Raw genomic sequence first — 18,641 nt, 5'->3', positions numbered from 1 at the left:
GGAGAAGAAATAGAAACAAGGTAGAGGAGTGTGAACCGCAGAGCGAGATAGTTAACGTGCAGTCTTTAAAGTAAAACTATTTACTTTAAGTATTCAATATTATGTATACTAAATAGCTAAGGAAGAACATTATTCAAAGGACGCGTTTTTGAATTTACGTCAGTGCCCACAAACGTGCACTGCGAAGGATGCAGACTCTGCTCATGTTCGGCTGACGTGAGGATGACATCATACTCGACGGGAGAGGCCCTGTGGTAATTTATTTAACATTTGACCATTTCCCGCTGTTGAGTTCAACAAATAGACCATTTTAGAAGTTGCAGGGTCGCTACTCAAAGTAGCAACCGTAGGTAGCTGTGCGCGAGGCTGTCCGACGTCGCCATCTTTAGCACAGCGACCAGCGTCACTAGTACAAAATCCCGATCGGTACACGCATGCGCGAAGATTGTCACTTCTTGGACTTGCAATATTTAACGACGGGGCTTTTGCGACGTCACGCTCTCTGGTATTTGAATGTATTGTATAAAGAAAAAAGAATATAAAAATGAGCAAGGGGTAGATTTAAAAAACACTTCCACACTGCTGCTATTGTAAAGAATGACGCATGGGGGCGCTACTGACTCCCACCCCATAGTTTATTTTCTTAAATGTTGATTTTTTTTTTAAACGAGGCATTTACTATAACTCAAATATTTATCTGCATCCTTAAAAACATAAACGTTTAAATTGTAAATATTTAATGTAAAAAAAGTCTTAAACAAATGTTTTGTTTGCAATTTAAGGCTGCTGAATATGCATCCATCCGGTTTCAAAACACTGTATTTTTTTAGATAACGCTTGTTTTGTCTGTTATCTTTTATATGGCATTGTTAGTAATACAAAGATCACAAAAAACATGGTAACTGTAACGGCGGACACAAACATAACTTTTGATTGATTGATTGAAACTTTTATTTGTAGATTGCACAGTACAGTACGTATTCCGTACAATTGACCACTAAATGGTAACACCCGAATAAGTTTTTCAACTTGTTTAAGTCGGGGTCCACGCAAATCAATTCATGGTAACTGCCAGAGTGGTGTATAAAGAGAGTATGGCCAACTAAACATGAGGCGCCATGTTTGCTACCAAGGACGTGTGCTGTCGTTTTGACGTTAGTTTTTCTGACGAAACAAACCAAAATAATGTCTGTCTATAGTTCTAAACATACACCAGCTCATAAACTTACAGTAAAACATGTTTTTATTTCGTGAATTTTGTTGCTACATTCCTGCAGGGTTAGGTGACCAGCAGGCACTGCAACACACATTTTATTACCCACTGTATTTACAATCAGAATCAGAAATATTTTATTAATCCCCGAGAGGAAATTAAGATTCTTTATAAAGTATAAAATATAGCGGCTGAAGTTCCTGCGCTGTAGGCGCCAATGCGGCGTCTATTCATGTATGATGTCTATGGTGACAACCACAGTAGGCCTCTGACGTTGTCATTGCTTGATGGCGACAAAGCCAGACCTTTGCTACAATAAAATAAAAACGTTATTTAGCCCTCGCTTGCGAAACTTTGTTTTGTTGATTGTTGTGTGTAGTCTGAAAAGAGAAAAAAGCAGTTAAGTTACGTGTAGAATATAGTAGTGGGCAATGCATGCTAGGCTAGCTAAAATGACCTAGCCAGGGAAGCTGAAGTAGTGCAGGCGTACAATACTGTGTTTAAAATTATGCTTATAAATAACAAAAGTCAACCATTCCACATTCTAAAAGGAGCAGCAGTGGAACGTTCAGACAGTATTTGATCACGTGACAACGGCACTTAATGGTAAATTCTACCGCTGTCATTACGCTAGACGTCTAGCTCACATGAGGGAGCCGCATTCCCGCCACTGACTGAGCCGTGATTGGCCGGGGAGAAGATGTTGGGTCTTCCACCAGAGCTCTGGGTGTCCGTGTTCGGTTACCTGAGCACGGAGGAAAAGCACGCCGTTCGTTGCTGCTGCAGGGCCTTCAAAAAGCTGGTCGACCACCCGTACCTGTGGAGGAGGTACACGGTGGTGCTGAGGGACCTCGACCGCTACACCTTTGGCTTCTGGGAAACTCTGCACCAGCGCAAGCTGACCCGGGTGGCCGTGCGTCACCTTCGACGGAAAGAATGGCAGCGGCTTGTCAAGTTCCTCCCGGCGCTCACCGCCATCGTGTTCGTGGGCGGAGGGCATGTGTACAAGCAGAAGTACCTGCACCCCCTGATGCAGTTCCCAAACATCAGAGACTTGGGCGTACGGGACACCACCTGGACGGAGCCTGTGCTGGGCACCAGCCTGATCGCCCACTTGAGGGATCGGCTGACACACATGAGCGTGTGCAACGTCAGCCTGACGTGCACCGTCTCCTTCATTCAGGCCGTGTCGCAGCTCAGCAACCTGCGGTACCTGCTCTTCCACCAACAGGGCTACGACCTGGACGAGGTTCGTCCTGTGCCCCTGGAAGACTTCCACCACATGATGATGCACCTGAAGAAGCTCAAACACCTCTCATGGGGAATGAGGGGCAAGCCGCAGGATCCTCTGCCTGACAACTGGCCGAGCCCACCAGATCCTCGGCACCCAGGTAAACACAATCCTCATGTGATCACGGACACTGATTTCAAGGCAGAGATAAGCAGTTAACTGACTTTACCTTCCTCAGGATCTCAGTACAGCGGCCCAGCTCTGACCACCTTGGAGCTGGAGGTCTACCCCGAGACCATCCTGCCCGAGACAGCCCTGTGGAACTTGACCTCACTCAAGTCACTGACTGTGCGCTACAGATACTTTCAAGATGGCGTGGATTGTCGCCTAAACTCCTGGCTGAGACCCCTCAAGAACTTGGAGTCTCTCAGCATCATCGGTGAGTTGTTGTCAGGAGGGAAGCACATTGATGAAGATGAACACTCCCTGGTCGGGATGTATATCGTAAGGATTTTATCCATACTGATATCGATATTCTTATCAATACCAGTTTTCATCGCTACTCTTATCGGTAATATATGTAGTGTAAATAGAGATGTGAAAATATGCATTTTTATTACTGTTTTTATTCAATTTATTATTTTCTTTATTATTGCTTCCGTATTTGTGGTTATTTCAAGCTGATTGTCAGATCGTACGGCCTAGCGATATGGCAAAAAAATATTATTAATCGGTTAATATCACCATTTTTTTATATTGTTTTTAACCTGCCAGCTTTAAAGCGTCTGTACAAAAAACAAAGTCAATACAAAAAACAAAGTCAATACAATAAATCAACTCACTTTAAAAAGCACAATAACATAATGTACCAATACATTTGAGTTGACTTGTTTACCAGTAAAACAAAGCACACACAACGATGCATCAAATGTTTTTTCAACACTTGCGGTCCAACTGTAGCATTAGAGGCTATGAAGTCATCAACTTACCAACTTCCTAGCACCGACATTAGTTAGCACTGTGTTTTTCACACGGCTTTTGGACGACCGGTAGTCATCAAATTCGCAAAAGAAGCATATCACCTGACACGTAGAAGTCATTTGGGAACTGTTGGGGTCTGCATTTTGGAGTAAGTTTGGTAGTTTGAAATGGCCGTGTGTCTTGGAGGCAAGCAGAGAGAGATGGCCCCAGAAGGATGCATGGCTGCCGGTGCTGGCCCCTGACTGGCTAGTAAACATGATTTCCCTTTTTGCCTCTATTGGAAGTATTATTGTAGCACTATTATTTGCAAATGTGCATCTCAATCTGTGTGTGTGTGTAATCCAATTCACATGCGTGTGTACTTGATGGTGTGTGTGTGTGTGTGATCAATCAAATCTGCGTGCGTGTTTTAAGTAGTCTATCCTAGGGATGTCCCGATCCGATATTTGGATCGGATCGGCCGCCGATATTTGCAAAAAAATGCGTATCGGCAAGGCATGGGAAAATGCCGATCCAGATCCAGTTTAAAAAAAAAAACTCCGGTCCGTGTTTTCCAACGCACCGATTTAAATAATACATTCCACTTTTCTGCTGCTCCCTAATTTCCGTTCCGCATTTTCCAGCACACCTTCAACACATCCACAGGTCTGTGGATTCTCACGCAGTTGCTTTTAGCTGCTGGCATTACACTACAGTCTCTTGTCACTCTTTCCTGTGTCTCCCTCTTACAGACAGCAAGCGCACCTTCTTACACACGTCACATACTGTCACGTCATACGTCCTCTCCGAGCAAAGAGGTAGCAGCATGGCTAACGTTAGCTGTGATGCTAGCGCAGCCGTGCGAGCAACCTTCTCTCTAAGGTGCGCACCTGTGCAATTGCGCACTGCTCAAGCGTCCTCTGCGCAAGGCAAATCTATGCCACGCACAAAATCAAATAAAAAAATAAGCGCATAACAATTTCCGACACATGGACACGACAGAGAAAACAGTTTTCGTCATCATTGTTCAAATATTGTAATGTCTGTCGAGACGCTTATCTCCATTCGGTGCCACACGCCCACACCATCAAAATGCCGAGGCAAACATTTCCAGATCAACACCGTATGAAAAAAATTGTGATTTTTTTTTTTTTAGTTGTGATTTCCTTCTCTGCATGAAAGTTTAAAAGTAGCATATATTAATGCAGTATGAAGAAGAATGTTTTAATGTAGACACATAGAATCATCATACTGCTGTGATTATATGCATCAAGTGTTCATTCAAGGCTAAGGCAAAATATCGAGATATATATCGTGTATCGCAATATGGCCTTAAAATATCGCAATATTAAAAAAGGCCATATATCCCAGCCCTAGTTCAATGATGCCATTTCTGTTTGTCATGTATAATTTTGTCTATTTTGTGTTTATCCTTGAATAAACAGGTCAGTTTCTTGTTACCAACCATTGTGTATTATTCAAACTCACCTAATTCAGCTGGCTAGTTGTTATCAAGAGTACTAAAACCCTTTTCAACATGATTCTGACAACTAAGTAGGCTAAATAACTTTAAACTTTAATACATGCGCAGATAGGCCAGTATCGGTATCGGATCGGAAGTGCAAAAACAATATCGGTATCGGATCGGAAGTGCAAAAACCTGGATCGGGACATCCCTAGTCTATCCCTATTCTGATTTGTCCGTGTTTAAAAAAAATGTCCGTATTTCAATCGGCGTCTGTGCGTATTTAGATGTGTGTGAAGCGGGAATCCTCTACTAGATGTTTTTTTACACGTGAATTTAGCGCCACTTCTACGACTTGTCTTTCTGTACAGATTTGTGTAAATGCCCATGCATTTCCTTATACTCACCGCTCGTCAGCGCCTTGCAGCCACTCAAAATGATAAAAGTTCATGTTTTAGCAGTAACTTAGTGGTCATAAGTATTTTTGTATTCAAATAAGTGATCAGTAATTACATAGCAGCTGAAATGATCGTGTTTCCTCCTAAATCTTGCATTTCCTATTGCAATCAAATAATTTATGCATGAAATAAGACTCTAGACAATTTGTCTTTTAATAGTAAGTAAGCAAACAAAGGCTCCTATTTGGTCTGCTGACGTATGCACTAACATTGTGTCATTTCTCATTCTATTATTTTGTCAAATTTTTATCTACCGGTACTTGTTCATTTGCTGTTAATATCTGCTTAATTTCTGTTTTAACATGTTCTATCTACACTTCTGTTCAAATGTAATAATCAGTTATTCTTCTCTTGTTTGATACTTTACATTAGTTTTCGATGATACCACACATTTTGGTATGGATCCAATACCAATGACTTACAGGATCATACATTGGTCATATTTAAAGGGGAATTGCACTTTTTTTTGTAATTTTGCCAATCGTTCACTATCATGAAAGACATCACGACGGATGTATTTTTTTAAAGCATTCGAACTCGTAAATAAAAGTCAGCTTACAGGGAGGTCCTCTTTTGCGCCCATAAAACCAAATAAGTAACCATTCAAAAAGCGCCAACAAAACTCCATTTACATGTGGCGACTTGAATATTAACAAGTATTAGTGATATTGTTATTATAAGCGCTAACGCAGACAAACTATTTATAGCGGCAACTTGATCACTTCCCGTGTGTCGCTATGTTTAGATCATCAAGCTGTCTGCTGCTCTGTCGCTTCCGTTCGCCCTGGAAGTTTTTTTTGTAGATCATAAATAATGCATCTCACCTGGACAGTAGAAGGATGAGGACATATTCTGACAAGTTAGTACGGTGACAGCCATTTAGGACCTGGAACTGGCGAAAACGACACGAAAAGACGTTTTGGCGAGGATTATGAGTCATTCTTCATCTACCGTATTTTCTGCACTATAAGGCGCACCTAAAAACCTCCAATTTTGTCAAAAGCTGACAGTGCGCCTTATATATGGACCAATATTGAGCCACAACAAACCTAAACTTCATTTTCATAAAATGTAGGTCTCGCAACTACGGTAAGCTGCCGCCAACTTAATTTTCCCCCGTAGAAAAAGAAGTTCTTCTTCTACGGTAAGCAGCCGCCCCCGTAGAAGAAGAAGAAGAAGAAGAAGAAGAAGCGCGCGGTGCATGCCGGGATATATGACTGCGCGCGGCGTGCAGTTTTGATTTCCATTTGTTTGTTTATGTAAAGACCCCAAAATGGCTCCTATTATGAGACATGCTTACGACGCAGAGTTTAAACTTAAGACGATCAGTCACGCAGTAGAACACGGGAATAGAGCAGCAGCGACACTGACTCGATTAATGACGACTTCGACGAGATGCCGTATCTGCCCAACTGTTTAATTCGGACACTGAAGAAGAAGAATTCGAGGGATTCGTGGATGAGGAATAACTTCATAAAGTGAGCCTTACATGTTTATTTTGTGTGTTGTGTTGTGTGACATTAACGTTTGAGCAACGTTGAGTTATTGATATATTGTTATTGCTCTGCACTATTTCGAGTGTTACTATATTGTAATTGCACTAACGTTTGATTTACCGTAACAGTATCACTGTTTTTTACGTGTTTATTGAATCAGGGAAAAGTTCCCCTCCACTATGTGATATAAATGTTGCACTACATGTTATACCTTGCTGCTGTTAAAAGATAAACAAAACACCACGTCACTGACTTTACCTCGGGGAAAATAATAAAACAGCTGTTTATTCATTTTGGGAGTGAACAGAGTTGTCAGAAAGCTGGTTTGTAATCTATTAATAAAGTTTGACTGACCTATCTGACTGTTTTGTTGACATTCCCTTTAGCGCAGCTCCATCTAATGGATGCATAGGTGCGCCTTATATATGAACAAAGTTTTGAAATATGCCATTCATTGAAGTTGCGCCTTATAATCCGGTGCGCCTTATAGTGCGGAAAATACGGTAAATGGGAATATATGAGCATCCAAGCAGTCAGCATCACAATGACAGCAGACATTGTACAGTAAGTGATGTTTTATTATGTTTGTTGACTCTCACGAAGTCTGCAGTGAGTAATCAGTCATGTTGTTAAAAAAAAAGCGACTGTCGTGATGCGTTTTTTAAATTAATGCGCTGCGTATGCGTTACATGATCAAAATAGGTAAATGTTAAATGTTATTATAAATGTTACTACATTACATAAATACTTACATCATGTATATAAAAACTTAAATGAGGTGTTTCGATGTTTTTTACTGGTTTTATAGGCAGAATAGAGCGACTCTAATAGGCTCCACAGTAAGCTGACTTTTGATCGCATTTATTTAATATTTAGAATGCATTAAAAAAATATATCCGTCATGTCTTTCATAATGATTGTGAACAATAGGCAACGTTCCAAAAAAAGTACAGTACTCTGTATACATCCCTACTCCCTTGGCTTGTGGTGGTGAACCTCCATCCCTCCATCCATCTTCTTCCGCTTATCCGAGGTCGGGTCGCGGGGGCAGCAGTCTAAGCAGGGAAGCCCAGACTTCCCTCTCCCCAGCCACTTCATCCAGATCTTCCCGGGGGATCCCGAGGCGTTCCCAGGCCAGCCGGGAGACATAGTCTTCCCAACGTGTCCTGGGTCTTCCCCGTGGCCTCCTACCGGTCGGACGTGCCCTAAACACTTCCCTAGGGAGGCGTTCGGGTGGCATCCTGACCAGATGCCCAAACCACCTCATCTGGCTCCTCTCGATGTGGAGGAGCAGCGGCTTTACTTTGAGCTCCTCCCGGATGGCAGATCTTCTCACCCTATGTCTAAGGGAGAGCCCCGCCACCCGGCGGAGGAAACTCATTTCGGCCGCTTGTACCCGTGATCTTGTCCTTTCGGTCATAACCCAAAGCTCATGACCATAGGTGAGGATGGGAACGTAGATCGACCGGTAAATTGAGAGCTTTGCCTTCCGGCTCAGCTCCTTCTTCACCACAACGGATCGATACAGCATCCGCATTACTGAAGACGCCGCACCGATCCGCCTGTCGATCTCACGATCCACTCTTCCCTCACTCGTGAACAAGACTCCGAGGTACTTGAACTCCTCCACTTGGGGCAGGGTCTCCTCCGCAACCCGGAGATGGCACTCCATCCTTTTCCGGGCGAGAACCATGGACTCGGACTTGGAGGTGCTGATTCTCATCCCAGTCGCTTCACACTCAGCTGCGAACCGATCCAGTGAGAGCTGAAGATCCTGGCCAGATGAAGCCATCAGGACCACATCATCTCCAAAAAGCAGAGACCTAATCCTGCAGCCACCAAACCAGATACCCTCAACGCCTTGACTGCGCCTAGAAATTCTGTAATGCGGACCAAGCTCTGGCACTGATCATACAGGGAGCGGACCACCACAATCAGACAGTCCGATACCCCATACTCTCTGAGCACTCCCCACAGGACTTCCCGAGGGACACGGTCGAATGCTTTCTCCAAGTCCACAAAACACATGTAATCTGGTTGGGCAAACTCCCATGCACCCTCAAGGACCCTGCCGAGAGTATACAGCTGGTCCACAGTTCCACAACCAGGACGAAAACCACACTGTTCCTCCTGAATCCGAGGTTCGACTATCCGGCGTAGCCTCCTCTCCAGTACACCTGAATAGACCTTACCGGGAAGGCTGAGGAGTGTGATCCCACGATAGTTAGAACACACCCTCCGGTTCCCCTTCTTAAAGAGAGGAACCACCACCCCGGTCTGCCAATCCAGAGGTACCGCCCCCGATGTCCACGCGATGCTGCAGAGTCGTGTCAACCAAGACAGCCCCACAGCATCCAGAGCCTTAAGGAACTCCGGGCGGATCTCATCTACCCCCGGGGCCTTGCCACAGAGGAGCTTTTTAACTACCTCAGCAACCTCAGCCCCAGAAATAGGAGAGCCCACCACAGATTCCCCAGGCACTGCTTCCTCATAGGAAGACGTGTTGGTGGGATTGAGGAGGTCTTCGAAGTATTCCCTCCACAACATCCACAGTCGAGGTCAGCAAAACACCATCCTCACCATACATGGTGTTGATAGTGCACTGCTTCCCCTTCCTGAGGCGGCGGATGGTGGTCCAGAATTGCTTCGAAGCCGCCCGGAAGTCTATTTTCCATGGCTGCCCCGAACTCGTCCCATGTCCGAGTTTTTGCCTCCGCGACCGCTGAAGCCGCACACCGCTTGGCCTGTCGGTACCTGTCCGCTGCCTCAGGAGTCCTATGAGCCTAAAGAACCCGATAGGACTCCTTCTTCAGCTTGACGGCATCCTTCACCGCCTGTGTCCACCAACGGGTTCTAGGATTACCGCCACGACAGGCACCAACTACCTTGCGACCACAGCTTCAATCAGCCGCCTCGACAATAGAGGTGCGGAACATGGTCCATTCGGACTCAATGTCCAGCACCTCCCTCGTGACATGTTCAAAGTTCTTTCGGAGGTGGGAATTGAAACTCTCTCTGACAGGAGACTCTGCCAGACGTTCCCAGCAAACCCTCACAATGCGTTTGGGCCTGCCAGGTCTGTCCGGCATCCTCCCCTACCATCGCAGCCAACTCACCACCAGGTGGTGATCGGTAGAAAGCTCCGCCCCTCTCTTCACCCGAGTGTCCAAAACATGAGGCCGCAAATCCGATGACACAACTACAAAGTCGATCATGGAACCGCGGCCTAGGGTGTCCTGGTGCCAAGTGCACATATGGACACTCTTATGTTTGAACATGGTGTTCGTTATGGACAATCTGTAACGGGCACAAAAGTCTAATAACAAAACACCGCTCGGGTTCAGATCCGGGCGGCCATTCTTCCCAATCACGCCTCTCCAGGTTTCACTGTCGCTGCCAACATGAGCATTGAAGTCCCACAGCAGAACGAGGGAATCACCCGGGGGAGCACTCTCAAGTACTCCCTCGAGTGAATCCAAAAAGGGTGGGTACTCTGAGTTGCGGTTTGGCGCGTAAGCGCAAACCACAGTCAGGACCCGTTCCCCCACCCGAAGGCGGAGGGAAGCTACCCTCTCGTCCACCGGTTTGAACTCCAACGTGCAGGCTTTGAGCCGGGGGGAAACAAGAATTGCCACCCCAGCCTGTCGCCTCTCATTGCCGGCAACGCCAAAGTGGAAGAGAGTCCAGCCCCTCTCGAGAGAACTGGTTCCAGAGCCCTTGCTGTGCGTCAAAGTGAGTCCGACTATATCTAGCCGGAACTTCTCCACCTCCCGCACTAGCTCAGGCTCCTTCCCCTTCAGCGAGGTGACGTTCCACGTCTCAAGAGCTAGCTTCTGTAGCCGAGGATCAGACCGCCAAGTGCCCTGCCTTCGGCTGCCCCACAGGACCAGCTCACATTGCACCCGACCTCTATGACCCCTGCTATGGGTGGTGAGCCCATTGGAGGGGGGACCCACGTTGCCTCTTCGGGCTGTGCCCGGCCGGGCCTCATAGGGACAGGCCCGGCCACCAGGCGCTCGCCATCGTGCCCCACCTCCGGGCCTGGCTCCAGAGGGGGGCCCCGGTGACCCGCGTCCGGGCGAGGGAAATCTGGGTCCTTTTGTTTTTATTTTTCATGGAGGTCTTCAAGCTGCTCTTTGTCTGATCCCTCACCTAGGACTAGTTTGTCTTGGGAGACCCTACCAGGGGGCATAAAGCCCCCGGAAATCATAGCTCCTAGGATCATTGAGACACGCAAACTCCTCTACCACGATAAGGTGGCAGCTCAGAGAGGAGGTGGCGAACCTATACTCTGTATATTGTTTCAAGATATTGTTTCATCGCTATCCAGTGTTTTATTGATCTTGAAAATCCTCAGGTATCAGTATCAGCATTGGTATGACTGATATGCCTCTGTAACTACTTGGTATCGGATCGATACCTATAATAGTAGTATACAGAGCATCCGGAAGCAACAGATGAATAAGTGCTTATTACATTTGAGTCCTCCTTGTGGGACGTTCTCACCAATGTTTTGTGGTTCCCAAGACAGGCCCGAACTCTCTGGCCGTCTACACGACCACCATTCCCGCCAGCGTGACTAGCCTGACGCTGCGTGTGGCCATCACTCTCAAGGACTTGGACTCCATCGCTCCAAAAGGCCTGTCTCTGGAGCACCTGGACATTGGGCAGAACCGCTCCAACGGCAGCCTGTGTCGCTGCATCCCCACGTTGTTCCCTCAACTCAGGACGCTGCGCATAAGGTTAGCCCCCACCCCTTTGAGTCAGCGGGATCAGACTTTTTACATCGCGTTCTGAGCGCTTCTCTCTCGCCTTCCAGGTTCTTCCATCGGGAGCCGGAGAAGGACTTGCTGAACCTTCACCGCCTGCGGCACTTGGAGCGCCTGGAGCTGCTGGTGGAGCGCTCCTTAATCCTGAGGGGCTACCTGAACGGACACCCGTGGCCTGGCCCCTCCGTGCAAGAGCTCATCAACCAGCTGCGGGGGATGTCGGCCAATAGGATTACCGTAGTCACCGCCATGCGCCAGAGAAACCCTCTAAGGGAATGCAACTGTGTGTGGGAGGGAGACCGATGATCCCAGCAGAACTTCGTCTCCAGATAAATTTATAAATTAATCTTGCCTTCTTTTATACTTCCTCCAAATGAGCCGTTTGGAATTTGCTAACATTACTATGCTAGCATGTTAACATTAGTATGCTAACAACTTTTTTAGCTATTTTTCTGAAATGTATGTAGCCAGGTAGGAAAAAAGGAATTTTACAATGTATTTCCGAGAGGACTCCACTAGGGGTCAGTGTGGCATCTGGTGTGTTTGCAACTTTGCAAAGGCATAAGACTGTGAATAAGTGAGCGTTGGATGAGAGCCAAGAAAAAGGAAGTTGTGTTTGAACTCGTAGCTTTGGGAGGAACGTGTGTATACTTTTGTTGTTACTTCGAAGGTCATTCGGGAGATTTTGGACAAATAGGTGTCGACTTGTCCAGGGTGTACCCCGCCTTCCGTCCAAAGGCAGCTGAGATAGGCTCCAGCACGCACCACGACCCCGAAAGGGACAAACGGTAGAAAATGTATCCATCCATCTTCTTCCGCTTATCCAAGGTCGGGTCACGGGGGCAGCAGCCTAAGCAGGGAAGCCCAGACTTCCCTCTCCCCAGCCACTTTGTCCAGCTCCTCCCAGGGGATCCCGAGGCGTTCCCAGGCCAGCCGGTGGAGATAGTCTTCCCAACGTGTCCTGGGTCTTCCCCGTGGCCTCCTACCGGTCGGACGTGCCCGAAACACCTCCCTAGGGAGGCGTTCGGGTGGCATCCTGACCAGATGCCCGAACCACCTCATCTGGCTCCTCTCGATGTGGAGGCGCAGAGGCTTTACTTTGAGCCCCTCCCGGATGACAGGGCTTCTCACCCTATCTCTAAGTGAGAGCCCCGCCACCCGGCTGAAGAAACTCATTTCGGCCGCTTGTACCCGTGATCTTGTCCTTTCGGTCATAACCCAAAGCTCATGACCATAGGTGAGGATGGGAACGTAGATCGAACGGTAAATTTAGAGCTTTGCCTTCCGGCTCAGCTCCTTCTTCACCAGAACGGATTGATACAGCGTCCGCATTACTGAAGACGCCGCACCGATCCGCCTGTCAATCTCACGATCCGCTCTTCCATCACTCGTGAACAATACTCCGAGGTAATTGAACTCCTCCACTTGGGGCAAGATCTCCTCCCCAGCCCGGAGATGGCACTCCACCCTTTTCCGGGCAAGAACCATGAACTCGGACTTGGAGGTGCTGATTCCCATCCCAGTCGCTTCACACTCGGCTGCGAACCGATCCAGTGAGAGCTGAAGATCTTGGCCAGATGAAGCCATCAGGACCACATCATCTGCAAAAAGCAGAGACCTAATCCTGCAGCCACCAAACCAGATACCCTCAACGCCCTGACTGTGCCTAGAAATTCTGTCCATAAAAGTATGAACAGAATCGGTGACAAAGGGCAGCCTTGGCGGAGTCCAACCCTCACTGGAAACGTGTCCGACTTACTGCCGGCAATGCTGACCAAGCTCTGACACTGATCATACAGGGAGCGGACCACCACAATCAGACAGTCCGTTACCCCATAATCTCTGAGCACGCCCCACAGGACTTCCCGGGGTACACGGTCGAAAGCCTTCTCCAAGTCCACAAAGCACATGTAGACTGGTTGGGCTAACTCCCATGCACCCTCAAGGACCCTGCCAAGAGTATAGAGCTGGTCCACAGTTCCACTACCAGGACAAAAACTACACTGTTCCTCCTGAGTCCGAGGTTCGACTATCCAGCGTAGCCTCCTCTCCACTACACCTGAATAGACCTTACCGGGAAGGCTGAGGAAAATGGATGACTGCCAAAAAAGCCACTGCAGTTATTTTATTGATCTATTTTCTCTAAATTACTGCCACAATGCCAGTTAAACCAAAGTAGCAGAACCCCACTCCTGGTACCAAAATGTGTTGCTCGACAAAATCGTTATCATTTGGAATTTGATGCCTGCAACATGTTTCAAAAAAGCTGACACAAGTGGCAAAAAAGACTAAGAAAGTTGAGGAATGCTCACCAAACACTTACTTGGAATATCCCACAGGTGAACAGGCTAATTGGGAACAAGTGGGTGCCATGATTGGGTATAAAAACAGCTTCCACGAAATGCCCAGTCATTCACAAACAAGGATGGGGCGAGGTTCACCACTTTGTGAACAAATGCGTGAACAACATTTCTCAACAAGCTATTGCAAGGAATTTAGGGATTTCACCATCTATGGTCCGTAATATCAAAAGGTTCAGAGAATCTGGAGAAATCACTGCACGTAAGCGATGATATTACGGACCTTCGATCCCTCAGGCGGTACTGCATCGAAAAGCGACATCAGTGTGTGAAGGATATCACCACAGAACACTTCAGAAAACCACTGTCAGTAACTGTAATTTGTTGCTACATCTGGAAGTGCAAGTTAAAACGCACTATGCAAAGCCAAAGCCATTTATCAACAACACCCAGAAACGCCGCTGGCTTCGCTGGGCCCGAGCTCATCTAAGATGGACTGATGCAAAGTGGAAAAGTGTTCTGCGGTCTGACGAGTCCACATTTCAAATTGTTTTTGGAAACGTGGACATCGTGTCCTCCGGAACAAAGAGGAAAAGAACCATCCGGATTGTTCTAGGCGCAAAGTTCAAAAGCCAGTATCTGTGATGTTATGGGGGTGTATTAGTGCCCAAGGCATGGGTAACTCACATTTAATACTGAAAAGTACATACAGGTTTTGGAGCAACATATGTTGCCATCCAAGCAATGTTATCATGGACGCCCCTGCTTATTTCAGCAAGACAATGCCAAGCCACGTGTTACAACACCGTGGCTTCATAGTGAAAGAGTGCGGGTACTAGACTGGCCTGCCTGTGGTCGAGACCTGTCTCCCATTGAAAATGTGTGGCGCAGTATGAAGCCTAAAATACGACAACCGAGACCTCCGAACTGTTGAACAACTTAAGCTGTACATCAAGCAAGAATGGGAAATAATTCTACCTGAAAAGCTTCACAAATTGGTCTCCTCAGTTCCCAAAATGTTTACTGGGTGTTGTTAAAAGGAAAGGCCATGTAACACAGTGGTAAAAATATTAATTAATATTTGCAAAAAAAAATTAAGTTTCTCAGTTCGAACATTAAATATATTGTCTTTGCAGTCTATTCAATTGAATATATGTTGAAAAGGATTTGCAAATCATTGTATTGTTTTTATTTACGATTTACACAACGTGGCAACTTCACTGGTTTTGGGTTAGTACACCCACGTTTCTCCCAAAGCTACGAGTTAACTCAAATTTACCTCAGAGTAATACAACTAGTTGACACATGAAAGCTGTTGGCCTCCTAGTATGCTAACATTAAAATGCTAACTTTTATAGCCTCTGAATATTTTACCTTTCACATCCTGGCTCCAATGATTCAGACTTATTTTTTTCCAACCACTCAATTTTTTTTAAAGAACTGTTGTATTGGAGCGCTTTACTGTAAAGTACTCTTGAATAAAGTTGGTAAGATACTAGAATCAATGTGTCAAAATGTCATAAATCCCGTGAGCCTGAATTGATTAACGTGGACCCCGACTTAAACAAGTTGAAAAACTTATTTGGGTGTTACCATTTAGTGGTCAATTGTACGGAATATGTACTGTACTGTGCAGTCTACTAATACAGTCTCAATCAATAATACTCAAGTTAGTAATAACCATCATTGAAAAGGAAAAAAACACCCATAAGCACCCTGGCAGTGTGTGTGTGCATGTAAAATGTGTTCTGTAGTAAAAAAAAAAATAAAGTTTTGGCCAAATGTATTTTAATTAACAATCACAGTCTATTTAAAAACTCCAACTGCCCAGCTTGTTGAAAATTGTCCTCAAACTGTTTTAGTCTTTCTTGGGCTTCGTCACTCAGATTCTTGGTGAGATAGTGGGCAAGGAGTTGTTTCTCACTGTTTCAACAATAAACTAAAAAAGGTGTTACTTACCTTAATGAACATTTCATATATATCTGAGTCTACAAAGCAGTTTACCTCCAGTCATAGTCTGGTCCCTGTTCCTATATGTGTAAGTTTGCGTATAATTTGGCCTTCTCAAGGGAAACTGTACAGCTGCAAGGACATGGACTGTTGCCTGTTGTGTTAAAGGAGACCTGCACTATCATTAACAATACTTACGTGAGACAACACACGTTCTTCAGTTGTTTATGCATTCTAACTCATAAATAAATGTTAGCAAGAGTCAGCTAACATTGGCACAAGTGGGTTTTGCCCTATTTAGCCAATAAAGCACTGTAAAAAAGAAAAAACATCCATCAATGTTTTATATACAAGTGTAATGTAACAGGCACATTCATAATATTGTATAATATTTACAGATTTTAGTCATCTTAACCGTAAGGAGGCGTATTAATTTCAAAACGTTTGTTTACTTAAACAACAACACTATTAATCATGGCAGACTTCATGAGGGATAAGGAAGACTACTTTGGGACAAATGATGATCCAGAACCTTATAGGATGAGCGACAGGTTGTAAAGTATGGTTCTATAGTCCATATTGTCTTTTATGCTATGGCGACATCTTGTGGTCGAGTTTGCTCACTACAAGTGTTGCAGGTTAATCGGGAATTTCCTTTTGCTTCGTGCTTTGAACCAAATGTAAAAGTTTCGTTCCATTTCCTTGTCGTCAATAGCTTTATTTTTTTCTCGCATGATTTCGTCATTGTTCTCTCCAAGCAATGATTTTTTTTTTGTTTCTCACAAATTCCTAGGTAAATTCACCAAAACGTCACCGTGGAGTTTTTGAGTCTGTTTAGCTGATTGGAGAGCTAGTTTTAGCATTAACATGCATTGCAAAACTACTTGTCCATAGTAGTTACACCCAGTTTGGTGAGTTAAAGAAGGAACTCTGACATAGTGTTAATGACAACACACCAAGTTTTGATTTAACCCAAGTTGGTGAGTTAAAGAAGAAACTCTGACATAGTATTAATAACAACTCACAAAGTGTTGATTTAACCCAAGTTGGTGAGTTATGTAGTGTATTTCTGGTCTTGTCATCCTCGTCCAGATAGAGGGGTGACACGGCAGTGTGGCTGGATCAAAAGAGACGTCAGAGACGCTTTACTGAACCAAAAGTTGCTTTATTACAAGCGAGTGTCATTATACAGGACCGCAGTTTCTGGAGGAGGTCAGGTCAAAAATTAGGCACTCCTACCTTGGAGATGCCAAAACATCAGCTTCTATATTCCTACCTCCTGTCTGTGTGTGTGTGTGCTGGGTCAGGAGAGCGCACCCTGACCATAATCTGTACTCAAACTTGAAGATTTGCTTTCTCCAAGATGAATATGAACATTCACCATATGTAGAACATAATAGGAGTTAATTAATACACTTCAGTACAAAAATAAACTTACTTGGTTCGTCAATAGACAGCATGAAGTTCAAGTGTCCAAAGCTTTCAATAGCGTCCAATTGTGCTCAACAATGCGTTTAATAACGTCCAAAGTCTCCTATAAAGCATCTGTAACTGTGCAATACAGCGTGTTACAGCGGTCAACAAAAATTATGGTCACTCAGCTGAACGTTTTTTTCTCGCCACGCCACGTTCATTAACATGAACCATGTTCAACTAATGGGGCTCTCCTCTCTGACTGCAGCTGGGACTGCTGCGCGAGGCTACTGTCAGCCTGACCACCTTAGAGGAGAAGCTAATGAATATTATTTTTACACCTTTCCTCTTTTTTCACTTCATCCATTGACATTTCTACAAGTACATTCACAATGTTTGAATATTGGCTGCTGATATTAATATTCTTCTATTGTTTAGCATATTTTACTTTGCTCACTTTCATCCAAAGAACTGGATGAAAGTGGTCTTTAATTGCCGCTACTGAGTGTAATTACCGGTATATATAATTATGTATATAATAACCTTCCATTCTTCATCTTCATTACTGCTTGATTTAGCTTCCATTTTATTTTATCCAGAGAGAACTTGACCATAAAAAGATGGCTAACATTAATAAACTGTCACTTAACTTCAATAAAATTAAATATATAATATTTGTTATTATAGATTAACTAAGCTGGACACTATATAAATATCATATAAAGAAGAAATACCCAAAATGACTACTATGTTAAATAGAACAAAATACATACTCACAATTATTAACTACATTTATTTTAATTGTAATTGTATTGTTAAAGTATACATTGTTTATTACATTAAGGTCTGGGGACATGAAAAACAAACAAACAAAAAACAAAATTGTTTTCATACAGAGTAATAAAGATAATTAATAGAATGTATTATCAAGACCCAACCGATGATTCACAAAGTCACCTATTTAAAAATAAATGATCTTGTATAAAATACAACTGCTCAAATGATGTACAAAAATAATAATGTGCTTCCAGAAGATGCTTCAGATGTGAACCAGTGAATATGAACTAAGAGGGACTTATGTGTACTTAAAAGCAAAGGTATGAACACATGTAAAACAAACATGTATATCATATAAAATATTTCATCTATGGAATCATTCACAATTAGAAATGAAAATATCTAACACTTCATTATATCAAAAACATATATAAAACATTACTGTGAATAGGTACAAAAGTGAATATATACAGTATATACACACACACACACACACATATATATATATATATATATATATATATATATATATATATATATATATATATATATATATATATATATATATATATATATATATATACATACATTAAATGTTAATTGTATGTC

The 18,641-nt window shown here is 44.2% G+C and overlaps 1 protein-coding gene across 2 annotated transcripts; it reads left to right on the top strand.

Moving 5' to 3' along the window:
- On the top strand, nucleotides 1-15,387 carry LOC133620971 (uncharacterized). 2 transcript variants are annotated; one of them, XM_061982696.1, is made up of 5 exons: nucleotides 1-254; nucleotides 1,848-2,604; nucleotides 2,683-2,883; nucleotides 11,355-11,565; nucleotides 11,643-15,387. In XM_061982696.1, the coding sequence occupies exons 2-5, from the start codon at nucleotides 1,914-1,916 to the stop codon at nucleotides 11,896-11,898; spliced, it is 1,359 nt and encodes a 452-aa protein (XP_061838680.1). In that variant the 5' UTR covers nucleotides 1-254; nucleotides 1,848-1,913; the 3' UTR covers nucleotides 11,899-15,387. The 2 variants fall into 2 exon arrangements, with proteins under 2 accessions (XP_061838680.1, XP_061838679.1); XM_061982695.1 differs by having other exon boundaries at nucleotides 1-2,604.
- The last annotated feature ends 3,254 nt before the right edge of the window (nucleotides 15,388-18,641 follow it).

This window comes from Nerophis lumbriciformis, linkage group LG21, assembly GCF_033978685.3.
Source record: "Nerophis lumbriciformis linkage group LG21, RoL_Nlum_v2.1, whole genome shotgun sequence".
In the NCBI taxonomy this organism is placed as follows: Eukaryota; Metazoa; Chordata; class Actinopteri; order Syngnathiformes; family Syngnathidae; genus Nerophis; species Nerophis lumbriciformis.
The sequence above is the reverse complement of the archived record's forward strand: the minus strand, read 5'-3'. Positions and strand labels throughout refer to the sequence as shown.

Coding starts and splice junctions, on each gene's coding strand:
- LOC133620971 (XM_061982696.1), top strand. CDS start 1,914: ATGTTGGGTCTTCCACCAGAGCTCTGGGTGTCCGTGTTCGGTTACCTG. Junction 2,605..2,682: donor ACCAGATCCTCGGCACCCAG/GTAAACACAATC, acceptor TACCTTCCTCAG/GATCTCAGTACAGCGGCCCA. Junction 11,566..11,642: donor CTCAGGACGCTGCGCATAAG/GTTAGCCCCCAC, acceptor CTCGCCTTCCAG/GTTCTTCCATCGGGAGCCGG.